We start from the raw sequence: 18019 nt of genomic DNA on the forward strand, positions 1-18019 counted from the left end.
CATACCTCTTATAATTCCAAAATGCGGAGAATCTGATGGTAGGGATCTTTATATCACTGCCCACTGCTAGAAGATACCACACATTCATTGTCAATGGGGGCTGGTAAGCTTGGAACATCAAATACCATCTTGAGAATATTTTAAAAGACTCATCAAAAAATTCCTTTTATTTTAAAAGAAAGTATTAAAATGAAATCATGCATGACGCCAAAATGTATTCAGATTTCTCTACAGTGTATAACAATAGGAAGTTTTATCAGATTACATCTTCAATAAAAAGAGTTTGAATGAGTTTGATGTGATTTCTATTTCAATCACAAGGGTGACCTACACAGGTATCTTTTTTCTTCGATCACTTTATTTCTGCTCTCTCCATCTGTATTTTAACCTGTTAATATGTGGGTGAATTTGAGGACAAGCAAATCAGTTTGACCTTTAATGTAAAGTCATTTTTGAATGATCAAAACAGTACTATTTCCAAGACTGTAAAGAATGTGGATTTTAAGATTCAAAGGCACGTGCCATTCCCCGTAACCTGGGAGGAATGGTAATGTGACCACTGCTCGAATGACAATTTTATCTACATAACTGCCTTCTTCTTGCCTTCACTGTATATTAAGACTTCCGCCCAAAGATATATGTTTAGCCAGCTGTTTTAATATAACATATTAAACTTTAAAATGATTCAAGGACAAACACTGGACTGCAGCTCGCTGTAGGATGCCACATTTTGTTGCATCATTTCCCTTCTTTTTTAGCAGCTATTTTACCACTAAACCAGAAAAGAAGGAATTATGCCGGAAAATTGCTATTAGCTGCTACCCCTGCTGGATTACAAAACCCAGAGCATAATAGCTTCCCCAGTGGAGGCTCTGAGGGCTTGGGCCAAGCCATTAACCACTGCTAACACCTAAGGGAGGAAATAGAATAGAGTAGAATGGCTCTCAGGTATCCCAGAAGATTTTTATGCAAACAAAATTTATTTGAAATGCAGATGTCCAGGGCCTAGCCCCAGAAATTCTTATTCAGTTAATTTAGAATAAAATCCAAGAATATGCATTTTTAATATGCTCAGACAGATATTTGTATCTGAATTTTTCACCTGGCTTCTGTTTGTGCGAATATTTGCTCAGACACAGGTGATCGTTAAACAGGCTTGACAATTAGAGTGTCAAGATGGACCAAATATATCAGAGCCTAGTATATGATAGGCACTTTATTTTTAAAATGAATGTAATAATGTATGTATCATTAGTGATGTAAGATCCTCTCACTGCATTCTATTTCTGTAGCATTGGATACATTTTGGACTTCTCAAGGTACTGCTTTGCGTTTTGAGTCTCTTGTTACATGTTGACTTATATTCACTGATGACTATTATGTATTTTATTCAACAAACTAACTAAAACCATATTTGCTTTATGCTCATTTTATAATCAAATCTCCATTACGTCTCTGAGTTAGATACTCCAAAATCCTTAGGAGTCTGTCTGTTCCTATCGCCTCCTTCATAAAGGAAAGAGTAAAATTTCAGCTGATTACTAAAGGATGACAGAACTTCCCTACATTGAAAACGAAGATGTGAGCTTATTGGATACAAGGGCAAAGATGTATAAAATCATGTAACCAGAAAGATGATACGAGAAATTGGATCAAGAAAGAGATTTTTAGAAATGGAGAAGAATAGGCATTACATATTATTAGTTCCACTACTGAAAGACTGAATTTGTGGCACTGACCATCCAGGTGGATGTACCCAGTAGGTAACTGGAGGGGACATAGGGCTAAGATTTTAGAAAAATATTGTCTGGTATTTGAAATCAGGTAAGTGAATCAGATTCAAACAGATCATAAAGAGGTTAGAAAAAAATGATGAGGACAGAATGTTATGGAACAGAAAAATGAGAATTATAGGGACAAGAAGGGATGCCGTTCTTTGCACTTCCCCAGCTTAACAAACCAGCCCTTTCCTCTAAACCCAGCCCACATGCCACTCTTTCCTTAAAGCATCCCTCATTTGTATCTATGATAATAGAAATTTAAATCAAGGTACAAATGGCATAGTGGACCACGAGGTATAGGAGCAGAGACCAAAGGACAGGGCTCACAACTAGAGAATGACTATCAGCTGACTCACATTTTGGCTAGTTATATGTTATTTTCTCTCCCCTTCTGAGTCAGAAGTTCCTTGAGATCAGTAACCATTTTAAAAAGTCATCCATTTGTTCATTCAATAAGGATTAATTAAAATCTTACCATAAAGATTGCTATACGGTGACACATATGATAGTCAATAGGATGCATTCACTAAAGAAGCCATAATCTCTGCATCCAAGGATCTTTCAGTTGGTGAGGCAGAAAACCACCACACCTGACTGTATGGCAGCATGCTGGGTAAATATGTGCCAAAGAAGACTTTCCTCTGACAGTGATGTCTTGGAGACAGGAGGAACTGAATAACTGAGAGAATTAACTGAACGTGTCAGTGTGGATTTGAAAGACATTAAGATGGAGGCATGGGTGATGGCAAAGGAAAATGAATTTGTACAATTTTTGGTGGCTTTCACTTAGTTTCTTAAGAAACTAAGAAACCATTTGCACATATGAAACTAAGATCTAAAGACACTTAGGGCTTAGTTTCATATGTGCAAATTTAAAAATCTTCAGGAAGATGATGATGTCTACCAAAGTGATGATTTCCAGGGATACTTAACCTCCTTCAAATCAAAGCAGGTTATTTAGAATACAAACTACTTTAGGTACTTCCTTTCTTTTATATCCTCAGCTCTCTATTCACTATATTTAATGATTTCCATATCTTATACACAATGTATGCTTCACTTTAACTGCTGTTTTAAAATCGTCTCACTTCCTGGTCCAACTACGCTATATAACAAGTGTGTTAATGGGCAAAAACTTATCAGCTCCAGTGCAAATGAATTAATCTCTGACTCCCAGTTTCTTAAATATTTAGATGTATCTATTCAATCAATAGAGATGTGGTAGAAAAGTCATTCTCCTGACAATGCTAGCTTTCCAATGTCTGGATTTTTAACCACTATTAGGTTAATTTCTGAAATGTTTACAACTCCACTAAAGACCTTGGTATTTCTCTGTTTTGTTTTTGTATTTTTTCCCCTAAGTAGCTGTACACTTAAAAAATGTTAATGCATTTTTCAGTTCTGTGTAAATCCAAGTAGATAAGAAATATTATTTTCCAGATCTGTTGATATTTATAAAAACTTTAAAATTTCCATTCAAACAAAATAGAAATTGGGTCTTGGTATAGTTTTCACTTTTGTGAGTTAGTTAATGCAGGCATTTCTCAGATAAAATGAAGGTAATGTTAATCTTCATCTCTCATCCGCTGGTGCCTGGAGTGAGATAAATCTGCCTTTCCTCTGAGTTCTAAGGGATCTACAGAACGTACATGGAACATTTTGAGTAAGATCAAGCATGCAAATTAAGTGCAGGAGAAAAATCATCAAACTCAGAAGACTTTGGGCAGTGTGATTATGTCTAGCATGGAACTTGGACTTTGAGATACTTGCATTCCTCTCTGGCACCGAAAATGCTTATTTCTTGATAATTAATTCAAGGTTATGCTATGCTGTGCTATACTATGTTATATTGAGTCTCAAGATACGGGATTTAGATTGATAGAGTGTTGCCCTGAATACCTTTTGATGCCTCTACAATACTATATTTCTGCCTACCAGTGGCCTCGACTACTTAGTTTTTACCTTGTCTCTGATAAAGGTGTCATGGTGTGGAAAAACCTCCTCCACACACTTTCCCTTTTTTATCTTAACCTTGAGGTTTAATATAACCTTCTTAGAGCCCATTTCTCCTTGCTTCCTGAGGTGACTTTTGCTAAGATGACAGAGAAAGTGTAGAAATACATTGGACTTGCTAGTAATTCTTAACTGTCAGCTGAGAAACCTTTTATCAGTCAAAAAAACCTGTTTCTCATAAGTAAAATGGCCATAAGAATGCCTACCTTGCTTCTGTAAATAATATTTAATCAGATTTATTGACTGTATTAATTTCCTAGGGCTTCCATAACAAATAACCACAAACAGGGAAGCTTAAAACAACGGAAATGTATTCTCACAGTCTAGAGGCCAGAACTCTGACATCAGGGTACTGGCAGGACCACACTCCCTCTTAGAAACCATAGAGGAGAATTCATTCTTCGTCTCCTGCAGCTTCTTTTGGCTGTAGGCATTCCATAGCTGGGGCCACATCATGTCAATGTCTGCCTTTGTGGTCACATTCTCTCTCCTTCTTCTCTGTGTTAAATCTCTCTCTGACTTATTCTTATAAGGACACATGTTATTGGACTTTCTTTTAAAGATACATGTTACTGGATTTAGGACCCACCAGGTAATCCCAGATGAACTCTTCATCTCAAGATTTTTAATTTGATTACATCTGCAAAGACCCTTTTCCAAGTAAGGTAACATTCATAGGTTCCAAGGAAAAGGACATATACATGTCTCTTTGGAAGTCACCATTCAGACCACTACATTGAACACCATCTTCATAAGATCTAAGAAAAAATTTCCTCTTATATTAGCCATTTAAGAACAGTATATGTAGATTCTTAAAGAATTCTAGAAGATGCTTAAATTTCATAGATTACTTTAATGAGTCCTAACTTTTGTCAAGTGAAAAGCATAGCCCACTCTCTGTACATTTCCTCTGCAAAATGTCAATCTTTCATATATTTATAGAATTGTAGTGCTGCATGGTTATAGTGGAATAAGCTTTTTTTCTGTTAAAAAGGCACTAATTTATTCTATATGTAACTGTAAAATGTTGACTAAACATTAACTTTGGTATTAGTCTAGGAACTTCTAAAAGAATTCACAGTGACAGTTTTTCTAAAGCCAAAGTAAACCTTGGTCAACATTTATGGCTAGATATACATACTTTATTATTAAATATTAGGAGATTTGGTAATGAGTCAACATTCATATAAATATTGAGATTACTGACATCAGGTGGCATGGTGCACTATCTAATGAGGAAAAAAAAGGGAAAAGAATGACAAATGGTCTAATTAGGTGACTCAGAATATCCAGTTGCATGTTGCAAACTTAGTATGTTGGTATACTTTCAATGAATTATGTAGGAAATTATAATGGTACTGGAGGAGACTGGCTTCATAGTCTTAATTTTTATTAATTCATTATAGCCTGATTGTTTCCAACAAGACTTAGTGTTTAGAGTAAAAATACATGAATGAAGTGTAGATGTTATGATCTTTGCTTCATGTTCCTAGATATTAGATATTATATATGCATATTATCTAGTATGCTGAAATCCATGGATTTGTATCTTTATTGCCTTGCTAGGGTTTTAGAAGTAACAGACACAACACAATGATAAGAACTTAATTAAATCTCTTGTCCTTACCTACTGAACAGAGTATCATTTTCCCTTGGTTTTGGCCTTCTTGCCATTTTCATTCCATTTGATTTGACCAAGAAAATTTGAAGTAAATTTGCAAGTCAAATGACAGGAGACATTTCTCAAAAAGGCATAATATCTACTGATCTTCTTTTCATCTATTCCTTTGTCATAAACATTTGTCTGGCAAGTGCCTTGATTAACTCTGGCTCCTTGTTGCTTTTGCTTGCATGTAACAGGATAAACAAAAGCCATAACTCCATGATTTCAAATAAATGGGACCTAGACCAAAGTCAACTTTCTGCAGCAGGGCAACAACAACAGATGAACTACACTGAAACAAACAGAGAATTTAGATTTGCCTGCTTTCTTTTATCTGGAAAAAAAAATAGACAATGGGGAAAGAACATGGGATATGTAAATAATAACAGCAAAAATAATGGCCAAAGAAAATAAAGAGAAGGAAGGAAGGAAGGAAGGAAAGAAGGAAGGAAGGAAGGAACTTAGGACTGTGGGGAAAATTACACAAAGAGAGTTGAAGAATTATCCAGGTAGGCACCACCTATCTCTTCAGATAGACTTTTTAGTTTTTCATGGAGTATGCATATAGAATTAATAAGTGACAATAGCACTATCTAGTGTGCTGAGGCTGCTATAACAAAATATTTCAGACTGGTGGCTTCAACAACACAATTCTATTTCTTACAGTCCCAGAGGTGAGGAAATCCAAGATCAAAGGGTGGGCAAGATGTGTTTCATCCTGAACCCTCTTCTTTTGGCTGCTTATAGGTGTGCTCCATAAGACCTCATCTTTGTTTGCCCACAGGTAGAGAAAGAGAGAGCTCTCTGGTGTCTCTATATTCTATAGACACCAATTCTATAGTATCAGGGCCCCACCCTTACAAACTTCCTTAACCTTAATTACTTCCTTAGAAGCTCCATCACCAAATATAGCCACACTGGGGGTGTGTGTGTGGGGGGGGGTTAGGGTTTCAACATATGAATTATTGGGCTACACAAACTTTCAGTCTATAATAAACACTTACTGACTTATTTGCTAAAGGAAACTTTTCTTATAAGGATATTAATGTTCTATGAGAAAATATCCTTTGATTTCCAATTCCAAATCATTCAAAGGCTGAATATCAAGAATCAAAGAGGAGGGCTGCACTGGTGGCACAGTGGTTGAGAGTCCGCCTGCCAATGCAGGGGACACGGGTTCGTGCCCTGGTCCGGGAAGATCCCACATGCCGTGGAGCGGCTGGGCCCGTGAGCCATGGCCGCTGAGCCTGCACGTCCAGAGCCTGTGCTCCGCAACGGGAGAGGCCACAACAGTGAGAGGCCCGTGTACCAAAAAAAAAAAAAAAAAAAAAAATAGAATCAAAGAGGAAATTTCTCCTAGACTCCTCAGTAGAATTCTGATGTGCACCTCTTTAAATGATGGTATTTAAGATATTTTAGAGCAATTTTTCTTCCCCTCTGAGCCTTCTCTAGTTAAATATAAGCAATCTCAATTTATTGCTCATGTTACGTGATATGAGGCATGTCCAGGGAAAGACTTGGAAACCATCAATATTTCTTTTAAAATTCCATATAAGACCCTGGCTATATATGCTTTCCAACAGCCTGAAATTGATTCTTCTCACTGACTTATTTTGAACTACATATAACCCCCTGTGACAAAATAACATGAACGGAAATAAATATGAGCCCCACAAAATATGGCTAATGATTACTTCTTCATTTATTCAGCAAATATTTGCTGAGTATTCATTATGCATCATAAATTGGTTATTTGTTACTTGGAAGTTCCCTAGTTTATTTCTGTATCCCCAGGGTCTATGATATCCCCATTACGATATCATTTCTTTGTGGTAAGTGTTCTGATGAAAATAAAAAGGTTTTTAGAAGATTACATAACTAATTTATCTGAGGAGATTGGGGACAACTAGTAAAAGAAAATTTTCCCAAAGGAGTGATATTTAAGCACAGACATAAAGAATGCATAAATTTTAATAATTCAAATTAGGGCTGAGGAGGGATAGAGAGATTATGAGACAGAAAAAAGAGCAAATATGAAAGCCCTGAGGACCGAAAATCCTTAACTCAGAAAAGACCAGGAGGGCTGGAACAAAGAGAGAAAGAAGAGTGGCAAGACCAAATAAAAGTAGGTTAAACGATGTGACTAAATGTTGTCATTAGTCAACAACTAATGTCAACAACTAATTGTCAACAACTAATGTTGTTCTGCGCCAAGTCTTGTGCTGGAGACTGAGACTAGAGCTGTGACTAAGGCTAGTCTCCCTCAAGGGGCTTAGAGTTTAGTGAGATAATGCACACATTTTATTGAATATTATCTATTTGTCTTAATATTATCTATAATGTCAAAACTGTTGCATAAAAATTCTAAGCACTTAATTTTAAAATGGCTGCCTTTGTTAACAGCCTCTAGCAATTTCCAGTAAAATTACAACAAATGCTCTGGAATAACAAAACGACAAAACTAAGAATACAAGTAACTATTTTTATTCAAAATTAATCTGTTGTCAGAAGCTGAGAGAAATTTCATGCATAATGGCATAACTGTAATGTGCTATCTGAAAGCAAGCAAGCCTATGCACCTACTATTTACCTGGTCCTTTCTTTACTATTTATTTGATATATACCTTGTATTACTCAGACAAGGAGTAAGGAATGCAACAAACCACTACTTTAGGAATATCGTCATTTGAAGTATGCCTGGTGCTATTTGTCCACTTTAACTCCCCTTCACGATCTTTCCTTCAACAGTTGGTCCTAAACAGAAACAAATGGGTGTGGAGTATGAAGCAAGGTTTTTAAAATAGAGTCATTCATCCTCTTTGTTGCAAGGCTCATAAGCAAAACATTCCAGGAGGATGAGAAAACAGGAAAATCCGTAACTGAGAAAAATAATAGGGAATACAAACATTTAAATATTTCACCTACTGAGAATATCAGAGAACTAGGTGATAAGGTTATGATATGTTCCTATCTCAGTGCAACTCAACTGCACTATATGGGTAGCATATCCATGGACATTAGTCTATCCACCTGGATATTCGTCCACCCTAGAGAATGCCCAATGCTTTTGGTCCATTCTCTTCTTAAATAGATCTTGGCACAATATCTTTCTATCTTTTGTCAAATTCTGTCATTATATACTCAACTTCAAAAGATTTAATTTTTTTAAAAAAATCAATGGTCATTTCCTCTTTTTGTTTCATATATTTTTCAGTTTTAGAAAATGTCTGTGTTTTCTCTAGTAAATCATTATCAAGTATCCTCTTATATTGGGTATGCTCAAAAAGAAAAATAAATAAATGCACTAAATATAATAAGTAAGGGAAGAAGCCATAAGGACAGAACAGGTTAGGTTGTAGAGAAAACAAGATGATATAAAATGGAAATGCATGCACGTATGAAGGACTGGAAAGAAGATTTTTAAGTAACACAATAATACAATTGAAGCCAAGTTTAGAGGTAGTGAACAGCTAAGTTACTATCCTTGATATGACTGCCTTTTCCCTTTGCATCATTGTAAAACAAATAAAAGAAAAAATTAAAAAGAAAGAAATGAGAGTGCACTTTTACAAAAAGTGTCTTCAAATAAACACCATCAATCATCTTAATATTCAAAGTCAAAAGCTATTTTCTCTTTTTTAATATCAAGAACAAGGTACAGGTGTCTACCATAACTCCTTATACTCAAAATTGTATGTGGGGTTCTTGTTAGTATAGTTAAGATGAAAAAACAAATTAATATAGGCATTTAAAGCTATAATATCTCTCTAAGCACTGCTATAGCTGCATCCATTACTTTATGATTGACTGCATTTTCACTTACATTGTCTCACATTTTCAAAATTTCCTTTTGATTTCTTCATTGAATCATTGGTTATTGAGGAATGCATTGTTTAATTTCCACATATTTATGAGTTTCCCAAATTTTTTTACATTATTGATATCTAATTTCATTCTATTACTGTCAGAGAATGTACTTTGTATTATTAATACTTTGTATTATTTAGTTTATGCCTAGCCTATAGTATACATTGCAGAATGTTCCATGTGTACTTGAGAAGAATATTTATTCTGCTATTTGGGTAGAGTGTTGTATAAATATGTTAGGTATACTTGGTTTATACTGTTGTTCAAATCGTCTATTGCCCTATTTATTTCTGACTAGTTTTCTTATCCATTACTGAAAGGAGAATACTGGAATACCAAACCATTACTTTTGAATTTCTAGTTATTATATCCTCAATAATATATTACGTATGCATTGTGTTATACAATTGCTTTTTAAAAGTTAAGAAAAGAAAAAAACTATGCATTAATACTGTCTTTGATAACTACATAATTACTTTTCCTGATGCTCTTTGTTTTTTTTTTTTTTGTTTTTTTTTTGCGGTACGTGGGCCTCTCTCTGCTGTGGCCTCTCCCGTTGCGGAGCACAGGCTCCGGACGCACAGGCTCAGCGGCCATGGCTCACGGACCCAGCCGCTCCGCGGCATGTGGGATCTTCCCGGACCGGGGCACGAACCGGCGTCCCCTGCATCGGCAGGCGGACTCTCAACCACTGCGCCACCAGGGAAGCCCCAGATGCTCTTTGTTTTTAATGTGGAGTTGAATTACCATCTGGGGATATTTGCTTTTCAGTCTGAAGAACTTCCTTTCCTGTTTCTTTTAAGACGTGTCTGCTGGTGACAAATGCCCTCAGTTTTTTTGTAATCTGGGACTGTCTCTATTTCATTTTTTTTAAAGATAGCTTTGCTGAATATGTGATCCTTGGTTGAAAGTTTTTGCTTTGAGCATTCTGAATGTGATAGCCCTCTTCCTTCTGGTGACCATTATTTCTATAAAGATTTAGTTGTTCATCTTATTGGGGTTCCCTTGGAAGTGATGAGTCAATTTTCTCTTGCTTTCAGCATTTTTTTTTTCTGTCTCTTTGTGAATCTCTTTGTGTTTACGTTCTTAATGGTTGTTGAGCTTTCTGAATGTGGAGACTAATGTTTCCAAAAAATTTTGAAGTTTTCAGCCATATTTTTTCTTTTCTTTTCTTTGTCTCCTAGTATTTTCATTTCAGGTATATTTGTGCACTTAATGATGTCCCACATTTTTCTGAGGTTCTCTTCATTTTTCTTCTTTCTTTTTTCTCTATATTCTTCTTCAGCTGGCATATTTTCTATTGATCCAGCTCCAAGTTCACTAATGCTTTCTTTTGCCAATTCAAATTTAGAGTTTGTAATTTATCATTTTAGTTATTGTACTTTTCAACTCCACATCTTCCATTATGTTCTTTTTTTGATATTCTCTATGATATGACATTGTTATCACTCCTTCATTTCCTTCTTTAAAGGGTTACTGTAGTTCACTGAACACGTTTACAATGGCTCCTTAGAAGTCTTTGGTTAATCTGATATCTGTTTGCTCTCATGGACAGTTTCTTTTGCCTGCTTTTTTGTTTTGTTTTGTTTTGCTCTAGTTTATGGGTCGTGCTTTCTTATTTCTTTGTATATCCTGTAATCTTTTGTTGAAGACTGGACATTTTTAGAGAATATATTATAGCAAATCTGATATTGACTTTTCACTGAAGGCCTGTTACTGTAATTTCTTTGTTTATTTGTTTAATGATCGGCTAGATTACTTTAGTAAAGTCTACTTCCCCTCTGCAGTGTTAAGCCTCTAATGTTTCACTTCAGGGGATCCCAGTCTTGGGTATGCCCACAGTCACCCTCGAATGGCAGTGGTTTTGGAGGGGTTTACTGTCTCTTTCCCTGACTACACCCAAGTTGTTAAACTCCACTGATTGCCAGATGATTTCTGTATTGTTTTAATTTGGGGCCCTAAATTGTTCTACAGACTAATCCAACCCAATTTGGGCTCCTTCAAAAGGGTATTTCCCTTGGCAAGTGTTTCAGATTTGTTTTGAACCTGGCAGCCTCCTCTGCCTCTCTTTCCTGGGTTCTTTGCTTCTCCACTGAGGCAAAACTTTGAGCCATTGGCTTTGGAGCTGAATTGGAGACTATGCTGGGTTTCTCAGAGTGACGCCTCTACTGTAGGAGCCGGGCACTTGATGCAAGGGAACAGTAGCCTCAAGTCTTTTGGGCTTGGCTCTCCCAGTGTGAAACCACTGCTTTACAATCCAGGGCAAGCACAATTGCGGCCCTGTATTCCCTGTGAAGCCTTGCCAAGGTAGAGCCTCTGCTGCACAAGTATAGGCTGTGAAGAAGAAAGGAGCCCCTCTTCTTGGCCATACCAATTCAGAATTCAGTTGATCAATAGGTAGCTAGGAGCAGGGTGAGAACTGGCAACACCTTGCCCTCCAACTGCTAGCTGGGGGTGGGGTGGGGTGGGGGTGGGGGAGCCCTGTGTTCTTGGCTGAACCCGTTTGGAGTGGAGTTTCCATCTCGCAGAGCTGAGAGAACGGATGAAGGAACTAGGTTCCTACCAGACTCTAATAGATTTTCTTGAATAAACATTTCTGCATTTGCTGCTTGTCTCCAGGACTATTTCCAGAGACACTCATTTTTTTAAATGTTATTTTATAATTCTCCCCAGTTCCACTGGGGAGCAATTCTGTGGAGTTCCTCATATTATCATGCTCCTCACACATATCTCTGTGTTGAGATATATTTTTATAAGTAAAAAAAAAGGTTTCGAAGTTTACTAGAATTAAAATCAATGCATAAAACAATCAGGTGAACAATGAGATGAAAATATAATTTTAAAAAGGTAATATTTACGAAAGAAACAAAGTACATGCGGTACTAATAATAAGTGTAAAAAATATGTGAAAATCTCTTGTAGCTAAAATAAAAACATTTTAACATATATTAAAGAAAATAAAGAAACCACGATATTGGTATAGAAGACTAAACAGAATAAAGCTGTCAGTTCTCTCAATTTATTTATATCTTAATATAATTTCTACTAAAACTCTTATAGGAATTTTCACGGAACTTGATAATCTCTTCTATATTTGTCAGAGATTAGCAAATGAACAAGTATAGCTGAAATATTCCTAAAGAAGAACACGACAGGGGAAAATACCCTAACAAACATCGAGATTTATTACAAATTTTTCATACATAAAAAGCATGGTATTGATGCAGGATTAGAAAAACAGAGCATTGGAACATGATAGAGAGCCTAAAAGGATGAAGATGCAAAAAAAAATTGATTTGTGACTGAGAATTGAAGATCAGTGGGTAAGGGATAAGTTATTCTATAATTAACCTTGGGAAAATCAATAATCAGTACAGAAAAAACCAATTCCATACAATTGTTTAAATGTGAAAGGTAAAATTATGAGAACTAATTTTTATATAATTAATAATTTAAAAAATAAGGCTAAATGACTAATCATTAAAGAGATGGATAAAATTGACTACATTGAGATTAAAATTTTAATAAAATGAAAAGGCATCATATGTTTTAAAGAAACAAACTAGAACTTTGTTAAAGATACTTGCAACATGTAGATTGAAAGAAACATGTATTTCAAATACATGAATTTGAAGTCTGCTAATATTCAATTTTTTTTTAGTGTTAAAATAATGACAATTCAATTTGGCCTAATGAAATAACTAATTAATTAATAAATGCAAGTTCCAATCAAAAATATGGTAAAAAATTAATAGGCAAATAGGGAATTGACTTTGCCTGGAAGTAGCAGGTAAATTTTAGCAAAAATGACTCATAGACTCCCTTTACTCAGTCAGTAATTTTCTTTATATAGAAAGGGAGCAACACGTACAGATACCAGGAGTAGTAAAAAATGAGTATGAGTTTGGTCTTAGACCCATCAATGCTTTTCTAAGTAATAAAGGAGATGGTTTTGTTCTTCAATGAGTAATACTTCTGCTGCAGTTTCTAAATTATTATTATAGTTCGTTTTAAAGAGCGAATATGCAAAGATAGTTTCTCATATAAATAATGTTGACCACAGAAAGACAAAAGCCTCGTTGTAATTTTATTAATTGCATCTTGAAGAACAATTCCCATCTTCTGTTTTGAACTATGGTATATGAAATCACCCACAAATGTTCCTTGTACTAATTTTAACTGTATTCAGTCTTGTCACACACTTTCTGGAAATGTAACACAGCTATATATTCTGTATCTTTTTTGAGATGGTGTTCTCCTGCTTTTAGCTTAGTGCTATTTCCTTCTATGTCATGGAAATAAAGATGACTAGATCATTTGGAATACCACTGCTTACTTCCACTAGAGACTTCTTTTCACTCTTCAAATTACTAAATAATGAGGCACAACCAGCAATAATTTAGAAAAAAAAAATTGTTAACTCAGAGTTTTTTCTTTTTCTTTTTAACTGCTTACTAGCAAGGCATTGTAGGTCCACATATATCTTAAACAAAGCAAAACCAAATATAATTTATACATTTATTTTAGGGAATGTCACTTTTTTTTGAATTCTGGTATAGTACTATATGGTACAGAAGATTTAACACATTTACTTAAAATCACTTGAGTGGAATATCTATTCATGTATTTGTGTATTCTGGAAACCAGTAGGACACTGATGACCAGGAACTGGACAGCAGTGGTTTGGAATGCCTGCCTTAATATGCAACAACGAGGTAGACAAGTGTTCTGGTGTCTGCAAACTTGCCAATATTTGAAAAAATCCCAACTGAAATAATAATTTTGCCCAAATTGTACCGCACACATTAACCAAAGTTATGTTTATTTGCTTTTGGCTGGAATATCAGTGTGAAATAATCAGTGTTCCCATGTTGAACAGACCTATGTCTTTCATTAATCAAAATGAGAAAACAGATTAATAATTTATATATATATATGTATATGTATATATCTATATATACATATATACACACATATATAGCTATAGTTCATTAGATAGGGACGAATGACAATAAAGAGTTCATTTTGGGGGTGAAATTTTGAGAACAATAGTGCTACCACGGGACCAATCACTTCTCACTGGCCAGTTCTATATCGAGCTGAAGTATGCCATTAAGTATTGCTTAAATGTCCTTAAGTGTTGCTCCAGATAACCAATATACATTTCCATATGATTAATTAATACATTAAAAATGGACCACCTGCTCCTATGACTTTTCATCACTTAATTCTTATTTGTGTAACCACTAGAGGTCTTCTCTGCAGAATTTTAAAATATGTGGCATATCTCCTCCAATTGGCAGTAAATGGGACTTTTGTTACGTGTTAGTGTAAAATGCTCTAGAGCATGAGTAAGTGTTTTTAGGTACCTATGGGAGTCAAATGCATTGTTTTGTATGCCATACTGTCATATAGTCTACTCTTAACACAAAGCTTTTCAAACATGACTTTCAAATGTGATGAAATTCTGTCACGTTTGCATTATCAGGACAAACGAGAGAACATTCAACTTATTTATGGGGACTTGGGGTAATCTGTGTCTTCTAAAAGGACACTTGAAGATCATTTTTGTAAAAGAAATCTTTTGCATTTACAAGGTGGTGGTAAAACACAATTAGTTTATCCTGAGACCAAGCTTACTGAACCTGTTAGGGTGTGGATGTTTTGGTCCATGCCAACTGGGAAAGTGGGAAAGGGGAGAGGGAGAGAGCTGGAGTGGTTCAGTGGAGTTGGGATTGTCTTGAGGCTTGCAGAGGATTTATGAACTAGAAAAACAAGTGTTGTTTGGGCAGCCGTTTTGAAATGATGCAAACTATTGTAATTTTCACTTTTTCCAGATAATTCCCTCAGCATTTTGGCAAAGCATAATGGATTCAACCGCCAGAAGCAAGAAGTCTATCTTTTACCAATCATAATCAGTGATAGCGGGAATCCTCCTCTGAGCAGCACCAGTACCCTGACCATCCGGGTCTGTGGCTGCAGCAGTGATGGTGTTGTCCAGTCTTGTAATGTTGAAGCTTATGTACTTCCGATTGGACTCAGTATGGGCGCCTTAATTGCCATATTAGCATGCATCATTTTGCTGCTAGGTATGTATTTTCTTCATAGCCGAATGGTCACCATTTTTCTGGTTCATAAATGACTGTAAAGAAGGACAGAAAACCCTAACCCAGCCTAGAAAACCCTAATTAGCATTCTTTGGAAGAAAAATTCCTTTGTATATACTTCTCCAAGCTTTGAGGTCACTAAGAGAAGGGAAAAAAAAAAAAGAATTGTAGTAGTAAATATTCAATTGGAGAGAACTATTCAGTGCCTTTTTTAATCCCATCACTGGTGAAAAGACTAAGCATAATGGTGGTGGAAGTGGGGATGGACCTTTATGTGGTTACAACAGCAACTATTACATTAGAAGGCCTCCAGATCTTCTGATACACACCAGTTTACTTCATTGGGGGCACATATATGTCCAAAATACTCTTTTATCTAAACAATGTATAGATTGGGTTACTGAGTCCATCCAATCACAAAATTTGGTAAGACAAAAACAAACAAACAAAAAAAAACCCAAACAAAAAATACATTTTCTTCAAAACTGCATTGTTTCTCAGATATTTTTCTTGATACTACAATCAAATTTAGATGAAGATTGCAAAATAAGAAAACGTTTTTGTAACTTTTCTACTAAAAAATCCAATTATAAAAATGAGATTAGACAGTAGGAAGACACACAAAAGGAAAGTTATATCTTATCCTGCCCTTAGATGAAGGTTATGTCAGTTTTTACCTTCCTGGTTACATCTGTTCTGTTCACCCAGTACCCTGAGTTGATCACCGTTTCCTGTCACATTTTTTTAATGTCATTAGCCCAAGTGTGGTGTGGCTGATCTGGCTAGTTTTTTATGTGTTCCCCTCCCTTCCCCGACCCGTAGTCCTACCTTACCAGATAGTGGAGTGCTAGCTTTCATACAAGAGAAGAAGTTGCCCATGCAAAGTTGACATTCACCTTAATATATCATTTCATCTGTGAATGGACATTATTTTATTGGAAAGAGTCTTGAAGGACTGATTTAAAAAAAACACAAAATGTACTGAATATGATCTGTTCAGCTCCTTTTTCTTTATAGAAGAGGGGTCATGGAGCCAAAAAGTATTGAACGAACTGCCCAAGACACACAGCAAGTTAGTTATGCTATCGGTGCTGTTTCCCTTTTTGGGCCGTTCACTCTAGAGCTCCTAACGGTATTAAATGTAGCTTTCACCATAAACAAATGCAAACTTGTGCTTTTAACCCAGCTTCTTCATCACCATTTAATAAACAGAAGCAACCTGGAATAGAATTCACTCAAAATTCACTGCTCATACTTCAGAAAGGTATTTCACTTAATTCCCAAGTGAATGCATGAAAGGTACGTGCTCAGTAAGTTTTTAAATAGCGCCCCTCTCTCTTAACATACACGATGCGTTGCTTGTGAAATTATACCTGAGTCTGGCTAATCGCTATTTTGTGTTTTTCCTGTAGTCATCGTGGTGCTGTTTGTAACTCTGCGGCGACATAAAAACGAGCCTTTAATTATCAAAGATGATGAAGATGTGCGAGAAAACATCATTCGCTACGATGACGAAGGAGGAGGGGAAGAAGACACGGAGGCTTTTGACATTGCAACTTTACAAAACCCAGATGGAATTAATGGATTTTTACCCCGTAAAGATATTAAACCAGATTTGCAATTTATGCCAAGGCAAGGGCTTGCTCCAGTTCCGAGCGGTGTGGATGTGGATGAATTTATAAATGTGCGGCTACACGAGGCAGATAACGACCCCACAGCCCCACCGTACGACTCCATTCAGATTTATGGCTATGAAGGCCGAGGGTCTGTGGCCGGCTCCCTCAGCTCCCTGGAGTCCACCACCTCAGACTCGGATCAGAATTTTGACTACCTCAGTGACTGGGGTCCTCGCTTTAAGAGACTGGGCGAACTCTACTCTGTCGGTGAAAGTGACAAAGAAACTTGACAGTGGATTAGGAATGAATCAGTGGGAACTGAGCATTCTGTAATATTCTAGGGTCACTCCCCTTAGATACAACCAATGTGGCAATTTGTTTTAGAGGCAAGTTTAGCACCAATCATCTATAAACTCAACTACATTTTAATGTTGAACCAAAAAAGTAATAATAAAAATAAAAAAGTATATGTTAGGAGGTTATAAATCTTGTGGAGTGTGAATTAAAGTATGTGGAGTGTCTAGAAGTCTTTGGATAGTTGATATTTACCTGACCACCACAGAGATTGGGATCCTGGCTCGTCCTTAGAGAAACGGTTTAAAAAGAGGAAAAAATCAAACTTAAAAAGGTGCTTTCTTAGAAAAATGGACCTGCAAGAAATTTGCTACTGCTATGTGTCTTCTGCAAGGATTTTTATAAATGCAAATGGTTTTTTCCCCTTCACCAATAAGGATCCCGCCACAAATGATAAAGCAATACTTGGTCTGCTGTACACTCTGACTTTCTGGAGCTTTGGGAGGCCTCCTAGATTATACGGTACAGTGACCACACCTTGTACATAATTGTTGGCCCCATTCATCAGAGACTGAATAGCATCTTTAAATATTGTGTCGAGCCTTAAAATATTCACATGCTTGTAATCCATTCCAGGGTGGGGACTGCCAACTCAATAGTGGGAGGAGAGAAATCCCA

At 36.1% G+C, this 18019-nt stretch overlaps 1 protein-coding gene across 1 annotated transcript in view; it reads left to right on the plus strand.

Moving 5' to 3' along the window:
* CDH8 (cadherin 8) overlaps positions 1-17610 on the plus strand; it is a 386699-nt gene extending 369089 nt beyond the window's left edge. The window contains exons 11-12 of the mRNA XM_027119709.1: positions 15162-15413; positions 16844-17610. Of these exons, the coding sequence (XP_026975510.1) occupies positions 15162-15413; positions 16844-17337 (746 nt within the window). The 3' untranslated portion in view covers positions 17338-17610. The remainder of the gene's footprint in view (positions 1-15161; positions 15414-16843) is intronic.
* Positions 17611-18019: the final 409 nt, after the last annotated feature.

Source organism: Aethalodelphis obliquidens, unplaced genomic scaffold (genome assembly GCF_003676395.1).
Source record: "Aethalodelphis obliquidens isolate GAN/ISIS:26980383/991018 unplaced genomic scaffold, ASM367639v1 scaffold20, whole genome shotgun sequence".
NCBI lineage: Eukaryota > Metazoa > Chordata > Mammalia > Artiodactyla > Delphinidae > Aethalodelphis > Aethalodelphis obliquidens.